This window comes from Micromys minutus, assembly GCF_963924665.1.
Source record: "Micromys minutus genome assembly, chromosome: 1".
NCBI lineage: Eukaryota > Metazoa > Chordata > Mammalia > Rodentia > Muridae > Micromys > Micromys minutus.
Genome location: NC_137969.1, coordinates 161,569,619 through 161,590,808, shown reverse-complemented (window position 1 = coordinate 161,590,808; position 21,190 = coordinate 161,569,619). Strand labels below are relative to the sequence as shown.

General features: G+C 41.2%; 1 protein-coding gene across 1 annotated transcript in view; it reads right to left on the bottom strand.

Moving 5' to 3' along the window:
- Positions 1 to 5,176: 5,176 nt before the first annotated feature.
- APOB (apolipoprotein B) overlaps positions 5,177 to 21,190 on the bottom strand; it is a gene marked incomplete at both ends in the record, with an annotated part of 39,215 nt that continues 23,201 nt past the window's right edge. Inside the window, 9 exons of the mRNA XM_080909678.1 lie at positions 5,177 to 6,691; positions 7,540 to 7,723; positions 7,815 to 7,929; positions 8,460 to 15,926; positions 16,435 to 16,808; positions 18,467 to 18,612; positions 19,455 to 19,642; positions 19,767 to 19,942; positions 20,471 to 20,681. Of these exons, the coding sequence (XP_080765804.1) occupies positions 5,177 to 6,691; positions 7,540 to 7,723; positions 7,815 to 7,929; positions 8,460 to 15,926; positions 16,435 to 16,808; positions 18,467 to 18,612; positions 19,455 to 19,642; positions 19,767 to 19,942; positions 20,471 to 20,681 (10,376 nt within the window). The remainder of the gene's footprint in view (positions 6,692 to 7,539; positions 7,724 to 7,814; positions 7,930 to 8,459; positions 15,927 to 16,434; positions 16,809 to 18,466; positions 18,613 to 19,454; positions 19,643 to 19,766; positions 19,943 to 20,470; positions 20,682 to 21,190) is intronic.

Below are 21,190 nucleotides of genomic sequence, written 5' to 3'. Positions count from 1 at the left end.
CACTTGAAGGCTGTTTTGGCCCCTTCCCTGACTGAATGGGGACTAAGTCATAAATCAGAACCAGAGAGGGGCCCTAGAATGGGTTGTGAGAGGGGGCTTTTACTCATCTCACCAAGAAAGGTAGACTTGAGATCTTCATCTCTTTAGTCTTCAAATGATGAGACAAAGAAAATGGAGATCACACTAAAGGTACCCTGTGGGCTCAGTCCAATTGAATCCACTCAATATAGGGTTTAGGCTGGTGACAATGCTATGAGTTTAAGCTGGGCCTGGGAGTCAAGTCAGCCCAGCACATGGTTTGATCATGCAAACAAAGTTCCTGGGACCCGGGCAGAATGCCATTATTTGATTCCTCCTTTGATTTGAACCTTGGATATTTGTTTTATAAGAGGAAAATCTGTGATTATAGGAGGACTTCCCACATCACCTCACAGTACGTTCTCAGGAGATGTACAAGGTGATTCACTTGCTGTACAATAGTCCAATTAATTATGTGAGAAAACACAGTTTTCTTATTAATTTTCTAAAGCTATGTACGATCAGTGTTAAGTTGTCCCCATTCAGTTGGCTGCTGTTCTCCAGCATGAATCTCTGTCTTATCCAAGTAGGAAATTTCCACTTGAGCACAGCAGTAGAATTGGAACCTACTGTGTGATCCCACAGGCGCTTTATGGCTGTGACAGTCTCTGAGTCCACCGCCTGCTCCTGTAATCTTCCTCCCAGCAACAGTCTTTCTGGTTCTACTGCTATAGGTTACACAGGTTCAAAATGTCATAACTCCAAGGTCTGCCTCACTTACTGCCATGGCTTGAGAGGAGCCCTAAAGTTCTTGTCCTGGATCTTCAAACTAACAGTATAATGATAAGGGTACAAACATCATAAATGGATCCTGTTATTAAGAGAGTTGGTTAATTATAAAAGGGAATTCGATCCAAGTTCCTTCCTTCATTTCTTGGGTCCTGCATTCCTCCCTCCCTCCCTTTCCTTCCCCTCTTCCCTTTCCTTCACTCTGCTTTCACTCCTGCCATTCTGTGACTGTGCTGTCTAGTTTTTATGTCATTTTGACACCTGTCATCTGAGAGGAGAGAACCCCAATTGGGTAAATGCTTTTGTAATATCTATTTGAAGGCAAGGGAGTAATTAGTGTTGGAGAACCCAGCCCAATGTAGGTGTTTCCATCCCTGGGTTGGTGGTTCTGGGTTCTATAGTGGGAAACTGTCTTGAATGCATTGGCACAGGACACAAATTGCTGAACAGAACACCAAATGGGACCTCATGAAAATGAAAAGCTTTTGCAAAGCTAAGGACACAATCAACAGGACAAAATGGCAGCCTACAAAATGTGCAAAAATCTTCAACATCCCTACATTTAGCAGAGGACTAGTATCCAAAATATATAAAGAATTCAAGAATTAGATATCAACACGCCACTCCCAAGACCTAACGAAGCTAATCAAGAAGTAAGAACAAAATGAGAATGCTTGAATCTCACTTAGAAGGGAAAATAAAATAGTTAAGATGGAGGAAACTGGATGAGAGGGGGATGGGTATTGCAATGGGGAGGGACAAGGAGAGAGGGTCAGAGGGCTAGGATAAGGAATAGAAATCTTCAGCTGGTGGCTCTGGGGTGGGGGCATCTTTAGGATGTGCAGAAGCCTGGGAGTGGGGAGGCTCAGCTGAGACAACAGTGGGGATATGGAACCTAAAACATCTACCTCCTGTAGCTAGGAAGGAACCCCAATGGAGCAATAGGGACACTGACCCACCCATAAAACTTTTGACTTGAAGTTTATTCTGTACACAAAAAATAACAAGAACAGGAGATGGGGCAGAGACTGAGGGGAATGGCCAACCAATAACCAGCCCAGCTTGATATCCATCCCATGGGTGAGCACCAATCCCTGGTTCTATTAATGATACTGTTACTCTTGCAGACAGGAGCCTAGAATGATTGTCCCCCGAGAGGCTCCACCCATCAACTTTCTGAAACAGATGCAGAGACCCAGAGCCAAACATTGGATGGAGCTCAGAGACTCTTATGGGAGAGGTGGGAGGAAGGATTAAGGGCCCTGAAGGGGATAGGAACTCCACAGGAAGACCAACAGAGTCAACTAACCTGGACCCTTGTGGGGCTCTCAGAGACTGAACCACCAAACAAAGAACATAGGGAGGCTGGACCTAGGCCTCCCACACACATGTAGAAGATATGAAGCTAAGTCTTTATGTGCGTTCCCTGCAACAGAGACAGGAGCTGTTTCTGTTGCCGGTCTATGGAACATACTCTCCTAACTGAGATGCCTTGTCTGGCCTCAGTGGGAAAGGATGCATTTGGCCCATCAGAGACTCTATGTGCTGGGTGGAGGGGTACCCAGGTAGGTCACCACCCTCTCAGAGGAGGAGGGGGGATGGGCTGAGGGACTATTTGAAGGGCAGACTGGGAGGAGGCAGCAGTGTAAAGTGGATGTATGTAAAGTGATAGTATGTAAAGTGAATGAATAAAAACATAATAATGAATTATTATAAAAAACAGTACAGAGCTAAACAGAGAATTCTCAGCAGGGGAATCTTGAATGTCCTTAACAGGGTGTCAACATCCCTAGTCATCAGGGAAATGCAAATCAAAACAACTCTGAGGTTCCATCTTACACTTGTCCGAGTGGCTAAGATCAAAAACTCAAGCTGTAGCACCTGCTGCTGCGAATGTGGAGCAAGGGGGAGTGCTCCTTCATAACTGGTGGGAATGCCAACTTGTACAAACACTTTGGAAATCAGTTTGCCAGTTTCCCAGAAAATTTGCAATAGTTCTATCCCAGGTCACAGCTATGTCATCCCTGGGAAGATACCCAAAAGATGTCCCATTATACCAAAGGGACACTTGCTCAGCTATGTTCATGGTTGCTTTGTTCACAATGGCCAGAAACCTAGATGTCCCTCAACCAAAGAATGGCTAAAGAGGACTTTGAGAGGAAGGAGGAGGACATCAACCCACATACAAAACTTCAACCCCAAATTTGTCCTGCTTACAAGATGTGCAGGGGTTAAGATGAAGCAGAGACTGAGGCAAAAGTCAACCAAAGACTGGCTCAACTTAAAATCCATCCCATAGGGGAGAGCCAACACCTGGCGCTATTAATGACTCTCCGCTATGCTTGCAGACAGGAACCTATCATAACTATTCCTTGAAAGGCCTCATCCAGCAGCTAATGGAAATAGTGCAGAGATCCATAAACAAACATCAGGCCAAGCTTGTGGAGTCTGGTGGAAGAGTGGGAGATATAATTGAGTGAGGTGGATGGGTCAAGGACACCATTAGAAAACATATAGAGTCAACTAACCTGGGTTCATGGGGGCTCACAAAGACTGGGCCACCAACCAAAGAACATGCAGGCACTGGACCTTTGCCCCCTCATTTGTAGAAAATGTGCAGTTTGGTCTTCATATGGGTCCCTTAATAATTGGAGCAGGGGTTGTCTCTGTCTCTGTTTCCTGTTATTGGATGGATCCCCCTTTTCTACCTGGACTGCCTGCTGGGTCTCAGGGAGGAGGAGGTGTTTAGTCCTGCTGGGACTAACCATTCCAGGGTTGTATGGTACCCAAGGAGGGTTTCCTCTTTTCTGAGCAGGAAAAGGGATAATGGAGGATGGGATTTGCAAGGGTGGGAGTGGGAGGAGAGGTGCGAAGGGGACTGAAATGGGGATGTAATGTGAATAGAAAAAAATTACAGAAAGAAAAGAAAGCAGGCTGAACCATGAGGAGCAGCCAGTAAACATGGACTCTGGGTCCCTGACCTGTTTGAATTCTTACCCTAGTTTCCTTCAGTGATAGACTGTGGTATGAAAATATAAAGGAAGTGAGCCATTTTCTTTCCCAGATTGTTTTTGGTTATAGCATTTGATCACAGCAATAAGAACCCTGATTAAGGCAATGACCTCATATAAAGGCTCTCAGCAGATACTGGTGCCATGCACATGTGTTTCCTGTCTTTTGGAACCATTAAAAACTGACACCCCTCTCCCCATTCTCTAAGTCAGCTTTATTTCTTATCGCCTTTGCTTGGAACAATGAGTCACTTGGTCCTTTTGGTTCTGCATTTGTATCTGCCTTTACCAGAATCCTCCTTACCATTCACAATTTCCCACATTGATCTTTCAGAAAGACTCAGGTACATCCTCCCACCACAGATCTAGTCCACTGAAAGTCATACATATGTTCTCTAAGCACTGGTCAAATGGTTTCACTGGATGCCCTTCTTCAACATCGAGAGGTGAAACCACCTTTCACCCCAATATTCACATCCTCTAAAATCTTGTCATGTTGACCCTTCCAATTTAGTCTTCCCTGTCATCTCTGAATAGGGAATCTGGTGTTTATACCACACTCCCATGTATTCTTTCACATTCTCCTCTTTTTGAACTGACCTTCCTCTTTTATTGTTTATATTTCACTCAGTTCCACCCCAACCTTCCCCACAACAGCTTTCTGCTCCACAATCCCTTTTATTTACAATCTTCATTGCCATTTGCTGACAACCATCAGATGACAACTCCTCCACTTCAGCTAGATAGACAAGATTAGTAGATAGATTATCTACTAACTACCTCACTAATGTAGAGGATGTAGTGAATGAGTGATCCTAGAGCAGGACCAATCTTTCTGCCTCCTTTATTTCTTTAACATAAGCATACCTTAACCAATCACCTCATAACAATAGCCCTTTGGTTGTACACATCAAAATGGCAAAAGTTCCCCATACCTATTACTTTAAATAATTTTCATGAATGATCCTATATAAATATTATCCCTATTTTTTTCTGAAACAGGGCTAGGAAGGTCAGATTGCTTGTGCTCTAATATGTTCCAATACAAATGAGCCAAGTTGAGGGGTATGCTACACAATAAAGAAGTATTTATTTGTTTTTCCCTCCCTCCCACTTTCCATCCCAAGTTTGACAAAATAACTCAGATCTTGATTTTTCTCTAACTTGTACAAATATGTCATCTTGAGTTTGGGCTGCTTCAAAGTTTTTGGTCTTCGTGCCAGCTTGGTTGCAGGTGTAGTTTCTATGTGCTTCTTGCTCTTGCTGTTGGCTGCAGGTGTGTCTCAGGATAGTTTTTATGGTAGTCTACAATGTCTCCTACTATGTGAAGGCTTAATCTGAATACATTAATCGATGAATCAGAAGGTGATAATTAGTTCTCCTTGAGCAAACCTTATGTAGGGGCTCACATTATTGGCTGTAGCCACCTGCATCTTTTTTAGTAAATCTGAGACATATCTGAGAAACAGGTAGTAGTTTTGAATGAACAGGTCAATCAATCTTGTGGACTCAGCAACAAAGTTTTCATAGTAGCCAAAGAGTTGCTGTGAAAAGCTCTGCAGTTTGGAATGGAATTGCCGGAGGTAGTCAGTGGCCCAGCTTTTCATTTTCTCCTTTGCCACAATGGAAAGCTCTGCAATCTTCTCCCTCCCCTTTCCATCTATATCAGCAAGCATGCTAAGATATTCTCTGATATCCCTGGACACAAACTGCTCAACTTGAGTTGACATTTTGGAAGCAAAATCAGCAGCTGTCACACTGTATTCTGAGTAGAAGTCCCTCAGGGAAGAGAAAAGAATCTTGATCAGGTCAGCTATCTTTTCTTCTATTTCATAATATTTTACTGTCCAGCCAAGCATGCTTGGATTAAAATACTCCTCACGAAGGGCCTTCGTATACTGATGGACCTGCTGTAGCTTGTAGGACCCCTCCTGAAGTATGGATTGAACAAAGTCATTTAACTCACTGAAGACATAGTATGTGTCTTCCCTTAGGGACTTAAAAGCATATGGAACATGTATTTTGAAAAACATGTTGATATGATTAGTGATACAAGTAGATTCATTGTCCTTTAGGCATTTAATTTGTTCTTCTATGCTGTCTAAAAGACTATCCAAATAGCCCTGAAGATCACTTAGTATTGTTGTAAAGTTGGTATCCTGTTGGCCTATGTTTGATGAAATGTTTAACTCCTCCCTGAAAACCAATATGACATCTTTTAGTTTACAAGGTTTTGGAAAAAAATGACATTTAAATGTTATGTCATTGATGAATCTTGATTTCTCTATTTGGTCTTGCACATAAGAAAGCAGGTTTTCCAGGCCATTAAACAGCTGAGACAGTGACTTCTTGGTTTCCCTCATGACTATAGTGTAGAGTTCATCTGCAGTATATGTTCCAACATTTCCTGGGAACTTGACTCTATTGAACTTCAGAAAATGAATGAATGAGTCCATCAGCCACGTGACTGCCATGTGGTACTTCTGAGTAACATGTAGTAGACTGCCTAACACCCTCTCCTTGAGTTTCTCAGGGATGCTCTGGCTCTCCTGAGCCAACATCTCCTCATATAGATCCTGGTAAGTATCACGGGCTACTCTCTGGAAATGCACATTCATCTCATCAACCATTCTTATGGCATGTTCAGCATTGTTCTGTAGACTCTTTCTTAGCTCCGAAGAAGCATATCCCAGGTGGTACTTATTGACATAATCATAAATAGCCTCAGAAGCCTTGGGCACAGTGCTTTTCAGGGAGCCTAGCAATCTGGAAGCTGCTTCTTCTTCCCAATTAATTTTGACATATGTTTCACCATCAGATTCATTGTATTTCCACTCAGTTTTGAATATGCTGAGTTTCTTATCTGTGGGGGACTAAAACCAGAAAAACAAAACAGATCGGGGAAAGAAAAACATGCTTTCAAAGACTCCAATTATGTAATATACTACATTAAAACTTCATTAACACTTAAAAGTAAAGAGGAAGAGAGGGTCATCTGTATTCTAAAGGGGAATTTATCTTTCCCATGTTAGTTCACTAACATGTAAATTTCTTTTAATCACATGTACCAAGAAGGATAAAAAAATATGTGTGGTATCTACTTAGCAGTGTTTAGCACTAAGTCCTTGAATGGAGAATTGGGCATGGAGGAGGAGGAAGAAGGAAGGAAGAGGCAGGAAACAACATATTCTTGAATAAAGAAGAAAAAAAGTGCAGCCAACAATTTCAACTCCAGTATGCATTTTCCAAGTTTGTGACTGGCTTTTGGTTTATGTATTTCCTTTTATCAATGCCGTCTTTGATCCCAGCAGAGCTTATAAACTACATGATATGTATTTGATGTGCCTCAATCAAACAACTTTACTATAGGGAAGAATTATAGAGCCTCAAAAATAAAATCCAGAAAACACAATTTAAAAAAAATGTACATGTGGCAGAGTTTGTGCATGTCTTAGGAGATGAGGTTTGCCCCTCATCTTTGCCCAGGAAGTCATAAAATAATAGTGCTTATTGGTTATCATGGGTGTGTCTAATAATTAAGCTCAGCAAGGATTGACTGACATTTTCAGGACAGTAGTATCTCAGTGAAGATGTTTGTCTGGCTTACCACTTGGTTTTCATCTATTTTGAGCATGCTCTCAGAGACTGTCTAGAATGAAGTGCATCCTCTCTAGCTCTCTACTTGCTTTTGTGCATGTGATACCCATCACCTGGGACCCACCTGAGGATGGAAGTAGACATTCAGCTTCACACTCCGCTCATCTAGGCTTGAATCCAGACCCACAGTACCTATGGCCAAGGAGGCTGCTGAGGCAGACAGACTTGTCTTGTTTTCTTTGTAGTGCAGATGGAAGTCAGTCAGTGCTGGGCTGGTGATGTCCATGTGAGCCTCTCCCTCCCAGTCCCTAAAAGCAGAAAAGCAGAGAAGTCATGATGGAAGGGGTCCAGAGATGACAAGTTTTGAAAAGACACCAAATATCAGTAAAACTTTCATACCAAAGTCCTTTAAACACACCATCTTCATTATACTCCACATTGAAGTCACAGTGTTGAAGTGTTCCTTTGATCTTATAGATGAACACATCATCTGCAATTCTGTGTGTTCCCACAACTGTATAGGAGAGAATTTATATGTCATTGGCACATTATTTTGTGTGTGTATGTGTAGTGAAAACTTGGACAGATATCTTAACCAAATATTTAACCTAAAAGTTTTAGTCATACCATTGCAGTTTCTATATTTAAAATTATTATTATTATTATTATTATTATTATTATTATTATTATTATTATTATTATCTTATTATAGTACTGCCGTTTGAACCCAGGGCCTCCTGAATGCTAAGAATGTTCTGTTCCACAGAGCAATACTTCAAATCCTTATGATTTTTTAAAAATAAATTGAAGTTATCATTAGTCTTTATAACAGACAAAAGCTACTTAAAAGAAGGTTCTTCAATGTCAGTAAGTTTAGTTTTGTTTTTAAGAATATATGGCACTACATACATATTCTGAGTTTAGTTCTACATTTTGCTACAGATAACAACTGTGCATTTGATGTTAATTAAACACACAGTTATTTACTCAGAACTCAGGTGGAAACACACAGTATCCAGGAGAGGTGGAAGAACATTTCTTTACCTTTTAGAGCATACTCCAGAAACTGCAAGGTTGAACTGCACGTGGAATCCAGGAACGTTTCAACATGATCTGGTTTGTTTTTCCAACCAGTGCTCCAAGTGACATTGTACAGGGGAGAAGCCATTCCAACACGTGCAGTCAGTTCTCCAAGGAAAGGAATAAAAATCCCAGCAGGCACAGAGAACTCAAAGGGTGGGATCTCGATAGTCTGCTCCGGCAGGGTGACACTAGGCAGATCAACATCTGCAATCATGTTGGCTAACTTATTCAAATCAAAGACAGTGCTGCCAACTTGAAAGCTCTTTGGAAGTGTAAACTGGGACACAGTTAACTGAATTTTAGGTATAGTTGCCTCAAAAATAGGGACAGAGGAGCCCTCTGATTTAGAGTATCGTGTTAGCAGATCAACCCTGGGGAAATATACTTTGGGGAGCATTGTTAGGTTGAGGGCAAATGGTGAAGTACTTAATTTCTTATAGATTTTTATTCCAATGAAGTCATTTAGTTTCAGCCCTGGTATAATGAATCTATCAGCCAGTTCTTGCACAGGGAGTGAGAATAGGTAGCCATTGGGGTTTTTGGTATATAGAAGGGAAGTAGAAGCTTGAAGATACTGGCTCTTTCCATCCATCTGTAGGAGTTCTTGCAAGCTCTTGCCATACACTGGTAGAAAGATATTTTCAAGGTCCCACAGTTGTCCTTCTAAGGATCCTACAATGTCAAGGCGTACCGCTTCTTTGTCATTGGAGAACTGTGCATTGTGCTGAAGAACACGTGATTCAATCTGGACCCCACTTTTCCAGCTGACCTTCTGGTTCTTAGTGTTAGCTTTTAGGATCACTTCCTGGTCAAAATGATGGAGATCGAGGAGAGAACTGGGTTGACTCACATGAACATGTAGAAGGGTCGACATGGTCCATGGGGAGAGCTCCAATGTGGCTCTGCATGTTTGCTTGCCTTTTGTGGCAAAGTAGCTGTATACCTGTAAATGGTTTTTCATATTGTGTTCCCATGTGGCATAGATGCGTCGGAGAGTGGCTTCTCCAGCAAAATTTTCTCCTATTTCAAAGTTCCAGATACCATCAACTTTGGAAGCTCCTTGTAGCCTTACTGAAGACCGACTACCCTTGGAATTCAGGTATGCATTGGCCTCATTGGCAACACTTCCTGAATATTCCTGTGAAAGGAAAGAACCCTTGATATTTCCTTTGGTGAACGACTCAATGGAAAAATAGGAAGTGAGACTTTCTAAGCTAAACTTGTGTTCAATGCCTCCTTTTGCAGTAGAGCGCAGCTTAGAAGAACTAAAGTCATAGTTTAGTTCAATGGATGATGAGACAGTGGGTTTTGACTTGGTATTTCCGTTAAGTTCCTGCTTGAAGTTCATTGTAAGAAAGGGAACATGGAGGTTGGCAGTTGTTCTCACTGATGCTTCCGTGCTTCTCTTGGTTAAGCTAATGGTGCTGTCATGACTGCCCTTTACAAATTTGTTAGTTAGAGAGACAGCTGTGGCTAGCTTCAGTCCTCTTTTCTGCATCAGACGTGATGTACCCTCTAATTTGTACTGCAGGGCCTCCGTGACAAATGAAGAGGAAGAAAGGAAATGGGCAACAATGTCTGATTGGTTATAAAGTCCAGCATTGGTATTCAGAGTGATGACACTTGATTTAAAAGAAAAGTCATAGGTAAAATTGCCCATGGCTGGAATATAAATGCCATCAACAGTGCTCAATTTCTTGAAATCTGGGAGGGAAAACTTGAATAGATTCCTAGGGACATGGAAAACTGGCAACTCCAGAGAAGGCAGCACTAACCTGTATGAAGGCAGGGTGATGTTAGGGCCCCGGATTGTGACACTTGGGGTGCTGATTGCTTTGGGGATCACATGGCTGGAAGCCAGTGTCTCTACAGCATATGGAGACACCTCAATGTTGACAACTGGGATAGTGTATCCACGATTTTGAAAGGTCCTGGAAGGCTGATTGAAGGAATTTTCAGTTTTATACGTATCAAACATAATTTTTGTTTCATTATAGGATGTGGTAAGAAAATGTAATGCACTGTCTCTGACTTTCTCAAATTTTCTGTCCCAAGAATTGACATTGTTGAGAATAAATTCATAAAACATACCCAGAGGAATAACAATGGAATGCTTGTCTCTGTTCTTTTTATATTGAGCCTTTGCATTCAAATCAAATGATTGCCTTGTTGTCTTCAAAAATTCTCTCAAGCCTGTTTCTTCCCATATGGAGAAATCTTTCAGTAAGGGAGTAGTGAACCCCGTGTAAGGTAGATTAATTTCAGGAATTGTTAAAGGTATGTTTAAGAAATCCAGGTTGGCATCTCCATTCATTTCTATACTGGCTTCTATGCTGTGCTCATTGTTTATAGCAGAAATATTTTGATTGTATTTGTACTGATTGAATCTGGTGCTGGCTTGCCAGCTTGCTTGTTGGGCATGGGGACTCAGAAACAGTGCATAGTTATTCAGAAAGTCTATTTTCCCAGTCAACTTTAGTGGAAAACTAACTTTCAAGTTCCCTTCATTATTTGTGGATACAGTAATCTCAAATGGTTGTGCTGAAAAGGAAAGAAAATTTTTCAAAGTTCCGATAACTTTTCCATTTAAGTTGGCATTGTGTGCACCAGTCATTTCTGCCTTTGCTTCCCCAAGCAGTGCCTGACCTTTGGCAGTTAGAATGCTGGAACCCACATGCTGAGATTCAACTTTTGACTCAACTTCAAATGTAGAATAGTTGAGAAAGCCATATTCATAAGTCAGTCTTTGGATGACAGTTAAGTGTTTGCCATTTATGTTATTGGACAATCCAAAAGAAGCAATGGGGCCATCCACAGTGAAGCTAATTTGGGACGAATGTATGCCTTCATCCGAGAAGTTGGGACAGGCCCAGTTCCATGACCCTGTCCCTGAAGAAGTCCATGCCACATGTCCAGCTTCTAATAGTGTCTTGATTTCATTATTAAGAGAAGCCTTGCTGGAGAAGTCCAACCTGGGAACACTCAACTTGTGGAAGTACTTTGTCTGACTGTCAAGGGTGAGCTGATTGTTTATCTTGATAACCATGACATTATTAAACTCTACTGTATTTTTCTCTGTGTGTAAACTTGCGACGGTGTCTGATTTTCCCTCAATAGCTTTTCTAGAAAATAATATCTCACCCTCATGCTCCATTCTTACATACTTACTGGAGAAGTTCATGGATTCCTTTAGGACCAGAGGATGAGCATTTAACTCCAGAAATTGAGCTTGTGCTTGAAAATCAAAATTGAGAGCATCGAATTTGGACTCTCCTCTGGCAGTCACAGAAGCCACAACTTCTGCTTTGTTTTTTGAAGTAGTCACATTCTGTATGTTGGCATTGGCATCTAATGTAAAGAGGGGAGATTGGATCTTCAGGATGCTATGTAGTTTGCCAAGAGCAGGTATTTCAATTGTGTGTGAGAGGCGAGGAAGCTGGAATTCTGGTATGTGAAGATCAGGAACCTGCAAATCTTTGAGATTGACAGTTGGGATTGTGAATTCTGGAACTATGATTTCTGCTACATGGAAGTCTGGCAGAGTAAGTCTTGCAAGAGGAATGTTCACCATCTCCAGGTCTCTCAAGTACATTTCTGGAAGAGGCCAGTGTAGCTCACTGCTCAGCATTTGGTCAATAGTTCTAATGATCTTTGCTTTTATTTCCAGCAAGTCAATTGTAAAGGAAGGGACATGGAAGGTGTTGAGAAGAGTGAAATCTGGAGTAGAAAATCTCAATGGGATTTTTACATTTTTTAACATTTTGAAGTTTATCCAAATCGATGGAATCCTCAAATCCGTCAAGGGGACTATAAAGGTAGGGGTCTGAAAGGTAGCTTCTTGGAGAGCACGGAGACTGATCTCAAATGCTGGCATGGTCCCCAGAAATGTTTGGATTTCAGGAACCATGAATCCTTGTTCCACCAGTACTTTCACACTCTCAGCCCAGTTTTGGATGGAATATTGCTCTGCGAAGTCTGTCATGTTTTTAGCATTCAGAGTCCACCAGTCAGAAATATAGGTGACCAATGTACTGTAAACTCGGCTTACCAGAGACAAGCAGCGTTCCAGTTCCCACTGAATGTCCATTTGATAAATTCGGTCTCGTACATCTTCTAGGGTATCTTGGAAATGGGCTTTTATTTGAGCCAAGACATCCTGCAGCCAATCAACAACCACAGTTACTTTGGTTTCCTTGAGCCTTCCCAGGGAGTTGGAGATCGTGGTTTTGAAGTCTTTTACCAACAGTTTTAATGCTTCAGTTTTCTGTGGAAGTTCGAGAGCTTGGATTTCAGCGTTGATTCTCTGAGTCATCTCACGGAGTTTGCTGTTGGTTTTGTCTACAAATTCATGATAATCAAATGCTTTCAACTTCTTCACCAGTGTGTCAATAAATCTGTTTAGTTCTTCAATGATATTTTTGAAAGACACTGCTTTAAGCCACTTGACAGTATCATCAATAAACCCAACCAATTTCTCATAGTAATCTTTTATCTCAATTTGCTGTAGCACATTACTTAGTTTCTGAAGAGGCTCACTCAGGCTATATCTGTGGGCCAATTCTACTGATTTATCCATTAAAACCTGGATTTGCTGGTCTACTTCATATTTCTCAATTAACTCATAGAGTATAACTCTAAAAGTATTGATTTTTTCAGTTACTTTATAATCCTCAATAAGATTCATAACCAAGTATTTGACACGCTCAATAATGTCACTTATTCGTTGGAATAGAATTGCAGTTCTCAATTGATCTAAATGCATTGTGACATCAATACCTTCAATCTGTTGTTTAAACTCTGCAGCAAGCTGCTGAATGTCTGTATTCTGAATTTGTGTCCTGAGCTGCTGTAGTTTTTTTTGTATCTGGATTTTGATTTGATATTTGGTATCCACATTTTGGATCCAAGAGGCGCTATTACTACTGATTTGGTTAAGATCAACATTTTCAACAAATAAATATAGATTATGGATTGATTTTGCTAGATTTGCACGGATATGATACTGTTCATCAAGCATTTTTAATTTTTCAATGATTCGATCAATAATCTGAGCAATAGCTCTTTTTAAGTCATGTGGATCATAATTATCTTTAATATACTGATCAATTTGTATCATGTATGTCTCAAGTTGAGAGAGTTTTTCATTGAAGTTGATTTTGGCACTGTCTAAGGCAATTAGTACATCATTATCTATAATTCTATAATTTTCCATGAAAGAAGTTAATTTTTCCTTGGCACCAGCTACTTGTCTCTCCCAGACAGATGCATTCAGATAATCATGAATCTGCTGAGAAAGTGTGCTCAGGGCCATTCTGTATTTCATCACAAACTGATCAACACTGAGTTGTTGCAGCTCTCCCTGCATGGCTTCCAGTAGACTTATAATTCCTCTTCGATTTCTCTCCAAATAATCTGGCAGGCTTTTGAAGAATGGGAGGCTGATGGTGTGAACATCCTGGTTCTTATCATACTTCACCATAGCAACAATTGTGAATTCTTGGGGCTTGTCAACAGCATCATTTATCTCTAAGCCATTGAAAGCATTGACAGGCTCTCTGTAGAAAAATGGCACTTTAATTGGAGAGTACAGCCCAGAGAGGTCAGCCCGTCCACTAAGCTCAACACCGATGTTGTCTTTAGTGTTGTAGGCTTCAAAGTCCTGGCTGTATACTTTGTCATTCAGTCTGGTATTGAGTTTCCAGGTGCTTGTCTGCTCAGCTGGTGTCAGCAAGGCACTGACTGTGTGTTCAAAAGCTGTACTCATGCTGTTCTTGTACAGGAGATTGTGGTTTGTGGATCCTTTGTAGTCATGAGAGAAAGTAAGTGCCAGAGGTTCTGCTTTCAGAAGAAACTTACTATACAGCTGTCCACTGTGTTCTCCCCAGAGGGACAGTTTCCCATCACCATTTGTATGTGTGTCGATGCCCAAGGTAAACGGTGCCAGAACAAAGTGGAAAACATTGTTAAAATTCAGTGGATCTGAACTGTAGCTGGTAGTCACATCAACAGAGGAAGCCAGCCCTTCAATGACTGCATTAAGCCTATGGCTGAACTCCACACCCAGAACCTTAGCGACAGTGTCTGCTCTGTAACTTGCTAGTACCAGGTCAGTATAAGAGATGGTGTAGATGTGTTTCAGCTCGTTGTTTTGATAGGCTCCTTTGAAGTTGCCACCCACATTCAGCTTCAGTGGTTCCAGCCGGAACCGTCCGCCGTTGGTCACATCTAGAGCATCGTATCTCAGGTCATTGCTTAAAGTAGTCACAAAAGAAAATGGCCGCAGCTGCAAGTTAAAATTCTGCTTATAAAACTTGTCTCTGCTGTAAATATTGTCCATTTTTGAGGAGAAGTCCAGTGAGAGACCTGCGATGCTCAGACTGTGTGTGTGGTCAAGTTTCATTTCAGCATAGGAGCCCATCATGTCATTGGACAGCCTCAGCCCTTCTCGGCTGAGTTTGAAGTTGAAGATATTTTTGCTGTCTGCACCCAGAATCATGGCCTGATACATGCTTCCCAATGACACTTCTGTGAGGGCAGCTCTCCCATCAAGGCTGAATTTTGCATGGTGTTCTTTGAAACGGCCATTTGTTGATAATTTCATGGATGCTCCAGAGAGCCCAACCTCTGCATTCAACTCATTCTCCAGCAGCAGGGGGCTGGACTTCAAGTTGGTAGTTGCACTGGTAGCTAGTCCATTTCGTCCGATCTTTAGTGTTGCCTTGTGAGCACCAGTGTTCATTTTGTCGGTGCCCAAGATGTCAGTGTTTAATTCTACACCCTGGGAAGTGAGGGATCCAGAAAGGAGGGTGACAAGCCTCAGGGACTTGTAATTGGCCTGGTGTTCAGAACGCAGCTGTGCGCTTTGCTTAGAGAAGGTCATGTCCAGCTTGTTGGAAGTAACAAAGTTCTCATATTGCCCACTGCTGTCGGATTTCAGAGTCAGCTCATAGTTTTCATATTTCAGGGAAGCTGTGTTCTTGAATATGCCATCTTGCAGGTCAGAGGTGGAGGTGACAGTCAGGGTTCCATCCTGGTACATTCCCACTATCTGGTTGGTTCCCTGAAAGTAGGTGGAGTTAAATCTCATGTTGGATTCTCCGCTCATCTGTCCAGTTATAGCATCTCTCTCACAAGACAGGCCATATTTGCCTTGAGCATAAAATGAAGATGCTCTGAATTGCCCATCAACCTTGATGTCTTTGACATACAGATGTTGTTTCTTTTTTGAGTCCAGGTGAACAGTAGCAGACATCTGTGGTCCCAAGGCACTAGATGTTTCAAATGTTAGTAAACCTTTTGAGACTGGGTTGTTTCCAAATTTTTCTACATGACTAACTTTGAATTTTGAATCTAGAAGTTTATGATGCAGAGACCCATCGCACGATAATGTGAATGTGCTCTTGCTGTCGTATGTTGTTTCTCCAGATCCTAACAGAAAAAACAAAGATGCTGGTTAAATTAAGCAAATTTCCAGAACAACCTTTATGTAGCAAAATTTTCAATAGGGACCTTATACATAACTGCAGTGTCATTGTGACGTTTATAATATACCCATGAAGTTTGATGTCAAAGGCACTCTGCCAGTTATCTTGGCTGCTGCAGACTGCATTGGGTTCCCTTATCAAATGCTTCTATTGTGCCTCATATTGTACAGTATATACTGTATCAGAGTGTTTCTTAAACTAAGTTATTATTTCTTAGATATATGGCTGCTTTTATTTACGCCTAACAGATTGTTAAATAATTACAATATGCTTAATAAATATTTTCATTAGTTGAATAAATGAGATGACTTCCAAGTAGAAAAACAAACTAACTAACCAAAACAACAGCTAGCAGCATCTATAGGAAAGTCCAAATCCTTTCTTCCTAGAGCTCTCCCATCAGAATGTGTGATACGTTAGCCCTATGGCCCCATTACCTGAACAAGCCTCACCTTGCACACTGTAGGAAAACAGGTCAACCACGGAGTCGGCCTTCATGCGGTACTGAGCCTGAAGGCTGAAGTGGTCTCTGCTAGTGTTGCCACCAGTGTAGGAGGCTGACCAGTTGTACACATTGCTGTAGACATTTGTGGAGAGGTCTAGAACACCCAAGAGAGGGACTTGCAGCTGATGTGTCTTGGGAATTGTAAAAGTGGGCACCCTGACCTCGTGAGATGGCAGATGGAATCCCACAGACTTGAAGCTGAGAGCTGGTGTCCTCACACTCTCTGGCATCTTGAGGTCTTTCGAAGACTTGCCACCCAAAGGCAAAGGAATGTCAATCTTTATTCCATTCTTATTCAGTGTGTATTTGACTCGACCGTCACTGAAATGAACAAACACAGTCGACATTAAGAACTCAAGACTCTCTGGCTCCTCCAGCAATATTACACTTGCCCCACCCCCACACAACCCACTATATTGTTTTCACCAGGGTATTTCTTATACTCGGATCTCTTTCATTTTCCCTCTACCTGTCCAATCCTTCCAAAACCCTTTCAAGAGCCACCTCTATATCATTATAGCCTCTTATCCCAGTCTTGAAGAGCACACCCTAACTATGCTTATATAGTTGTTTGTTGATTCATTTGTTGGTGCCTCCAATGTATCTTCCTAGCAGAAAGGACAGAACCTTATCCAGTTTCTGTCTTCTGTTTCTATTCTACTGTTTTTCATATCATGGATACTTGATAAGTATTTGGTAAGACTAATAGAAACAAGTCCATATACAAAAGAACACAGATGTAGAGTCAAAAAAAGTAGGTGATAGTTTTAGCTTCCACTAATTGGGAATGTTAAGATTAGCCTCTCTGGGTCTTAGAGATATTATCTGGCTAGTAGTACCCTTTCTAGTGAACCCCAGAAATTGCTTTAAGGTATCAAATGAGCTTTGCAATCTTTTCAGTCCAACTGCAGAGGACAATAATGGTGACCTATAAAAATAAATTAGGTGATATTTGTTACATTTGAATAACTATTCATTGTGCACTGCAGTAACACGGGAAGGTTGCTGCATGTGCTGACCCCCACATTCAGCAGGGTGATGAATGATTAGTACTAAAGTCCTGTTCTATTCTCACACATTGAACTTCCGGGAGTAAAGAACACATTTTATCTTGAGCAGTTTTGGTTTGTTTGGGGCTTGGGAAGATTTCAGCCTTGTCATAGTAATCAGGAATGCTCAATTGTACCCTCAGCCACCACATGCTGAGGGGCCATATAACACAGGCCTATTGCATTCTGAACTGTGAGGATTATTCCAAGATCATTGACTTAGAAAACATTGTCTTTTTAGCTCTCGTTCTACTATTTTTTTCATTAAATAAACAAAGTATTATGCACATTTTTGTTAACACAGAAACGGAGTGAGCAGCGTGCTTCTGAATTTCCTGTTACAGTTAAGGTTCATGGCTAACCATCTCTTGAAATAAGTACCTTCATTCAATTAAGTGACTGTTCTGACCCTCTATAGCTGAGTTTGAATTCTTTTCAAACTCAGGCTATATGTATCATTAATAAATAGGATTTTCAGATTTTTAATAATTTTCTTTAGTTCTCCATACTGGGCTAGTGTTCACACTGGGAACTCATTTTCTTTTTTTATAAAAGATTTATTTATTTATTTGTTTGTTTGTTTGTTTATTTAATGCATGTGAGTATACTGTTGCTTTCTTCAGACACACCAGAAGAGGGCATCAGATCCCATTACAGATGGTTGTGAGTCACCATGTAGTTGCTGGGAATTGAACTCAGGACCTCTGGAAGAGCAGTTAGTGCTCGTAACAGCTGAGCCATCTCTCCAGCCTCAGGACCCCATTTTTAATGATGCAAAACCACCAGTGTTTACTTTGTAGCTGTTCATTGTCTCTGAGAGCTTAAACAATTCCTCAGAAAGTTTTCAACAAAAAGACTAAATCTGGTTAGGTAAAACTTTCCCATTTCCTTGCCCAGAACAAAGATAATGCTCTTTAGTTCCTTTCTTACCTTTTTAGGAAGAGGTTGTCTGGGATATGGAAGTCAGGCAATCCCATTTTTGGGAGGTCCAACTTGGAGAGGCCATTGAGGTGATCCTGTAGAGTTTGGGAGTAAGGAAGACCCCTGGTTGCCATCTGAAGCCATGTGTTTGTTGCCTACAAAATGAAAGGACAGTTTAAGAGAAAGAAATGGGTCTGGATGGACTTCCAGGTAAAATTAACATGAACTGAGAGCTTATGCTCACAGACCAATTATCAAGCAGAAGGCTGATAGACTGAAAGTTAAAAATATGTTACAGGAAAGTATGAATTTTAGTCCCAATTTCTCTGTAATTATTTTTTTTACTAATTTATCCATGTGTGTGTGTGTGTGTGTGTGTGTGTGTGTGTGTGTGTGTGTGTGTGTGTGTAGTTTTATGTTCATGGACATACATGTGGAAAAGTACATGGAAGCCAAAGGACAACCTCAGGAATTCTTCCTTCATTGACCTGTTTGCCTCACTTGTTGCTTTGAGCTTAGGTCTCTCACTGGGACCTGAGGCTTGTCAATTTGTCTTTTCAGTGAGTCTCAGGAATTTATGTGTCTATGACCACTTCGTGGTGGGAATCTCAAGTGTACACTTGTCTGTCTTCTCATGGGGGTGATAGGAATCGAACACAGATCTTCATGCTTATACAGTAAACACTTCACTGACTGAGCCATCCTCTCCCCCTTCCTCGTATGCCCCCCCCGTGTGTGTGTGTGTGTGTGTGTGTGTGTGTGTGTAATGGAACATAGTCAATCACCCTAGCCAGTGTTTGGAAGTGTCTTTTAACACAAAAATCTCTTCTGTTTAGTGGCTTTTATTGGATATTTGTCCTGTGCAGCATTATGCAACTGAGAAACTAAGCATTCAAGCTTTGTGTATGCATCTTTGAATACTTCTGCACCCAGCTCAATTGGTGATTTAGTTAGTATCCACAGCTATGTGTTTATTCTGCTGTATGCTCATACTTACAACAATTAATTTGGAACCCATGTGCCGGAAAGTCACATCTGTTTGAGGGACTCTGTGATCCAGGAGACTATTGGCATACTCCTGCAACAGTCTAGGATAATGGGAAAGATCCACTGGGAAGTTGGAGGCCACCTTTTTGGTATTCACATTGGTTCCCGTGTTCCAATCAAATTCGATTTTCTCATTATCTGAAAATGCACATGTAACACGACTGTCAGCGGTGTTAGGTAAGTTCATGTGTATTGATCTCAGCATCTACTCTTAAACACAAAGCTCTCTGGGAAGGGCACACTTGGTGAACGAGACACATACCGTAGCGCCATGCCACTCTCTTGGAAACTGTTGAGCCATAAGCTGTAGCAGACGAGTCCATTTGGAAGAGCAGTTTGGTAGGGGACCAGTGGGTGTGGACCTCACTCCTGGCTTCTGCTTGCAAGTGTGGTATGGAAACAATGCCTTTGACTTTGCCATCCCCCTTTTTGTCATAACTATTGCAAAAGGAACAAGTTGGAATCAATGATTTTTGTTCATTCCAAGGATGTAGGTACATAAGATTCAATAACTAGAAGTTTCATTGAACACACACACACACACACACACACACACACACACACACACACACCAGAGATCTAACTTATAAAGCCAATATTAGCATGGAGTGTGCAGTTTTCAGGGCAGTAGATAAACTTTATAAATAACCATTTTCATCTTCTTCTCTAGCCTTGGCCAAGCAATTAGACAACTCAAAGCTGTCATGCCTTTGTCAATAAATAAGGACTTGGGATGGACACAATTTTTAATTCACCTAGCAAATACTTGATAAATAACAAGTGCTTATGGAATATAGAAACATCCAACTGAACATATGCAAAGGGTAAAAAGTGTTGAGAACTATATTTTCAGGTAGACTGTATCGCAGAGGTGTCCTTTGTGTGGGCAGATGTGAAGCTTGAAGAAGAAACAAAAGAACTGCCAGGGCCTCCAGCTCAGCTCAGGTCTCCTAAACCTTTTCTTACCTCAGGTGGCCCACGAGAGAGACCTCAGTGATTTTCTTGTTCTGAATGTCCAGGATGAGTTTGTAAGTGTTTTTGTCCTTAGCAGATTCATCATTAACTCTGAGGATTGTCCCAAAGTTGACATCCAACCCTGGAATTAGGACTTCGCTAGATAAGGTTCTGCTTCGTCGATTATATTTGAACATTGCAGTAGCTTCAGACTGCTGTACTCCTGAAAGGGCGTATGAGAAAGTTAATAGATGTGTACTGTGAGGCTATGCAAAAAAAAAAAAAAAAAAAAGGAGGCAGAGGAGAAAGCTGCAAGACCATGACTACTGTGGATTTCAATGACACTGGTTGAGATGTTCACATGCTGGTGAGGATGTGTAAAAATAGAAACACTCCTCCACTGTTGGTGGGGTTGTAAGCTGGTATAACCACTCTGGAAATCAGTCTGGTGGTTCCTCAGAAAATTGGACATAATACTATCTAAAGACCCAGCTATTCCGTTCCTGGGCATATACCCCAAAGATTCTCAAATACTTACTAAGGACACATGCTCCACCATGTTCATAGCAGTCTTATTTATAATAACCAGAGTCTGGAAAGAACCCAGATGTCCTTCAACAGAGGAATGGATACAGAAAGTGTGGTACATTTACACAGTGGAGTACTACTCAGCTATTAGAAACAATGACTTTACGAAATTCCTAAGCAAATGGATGGAACTAGACAATATGA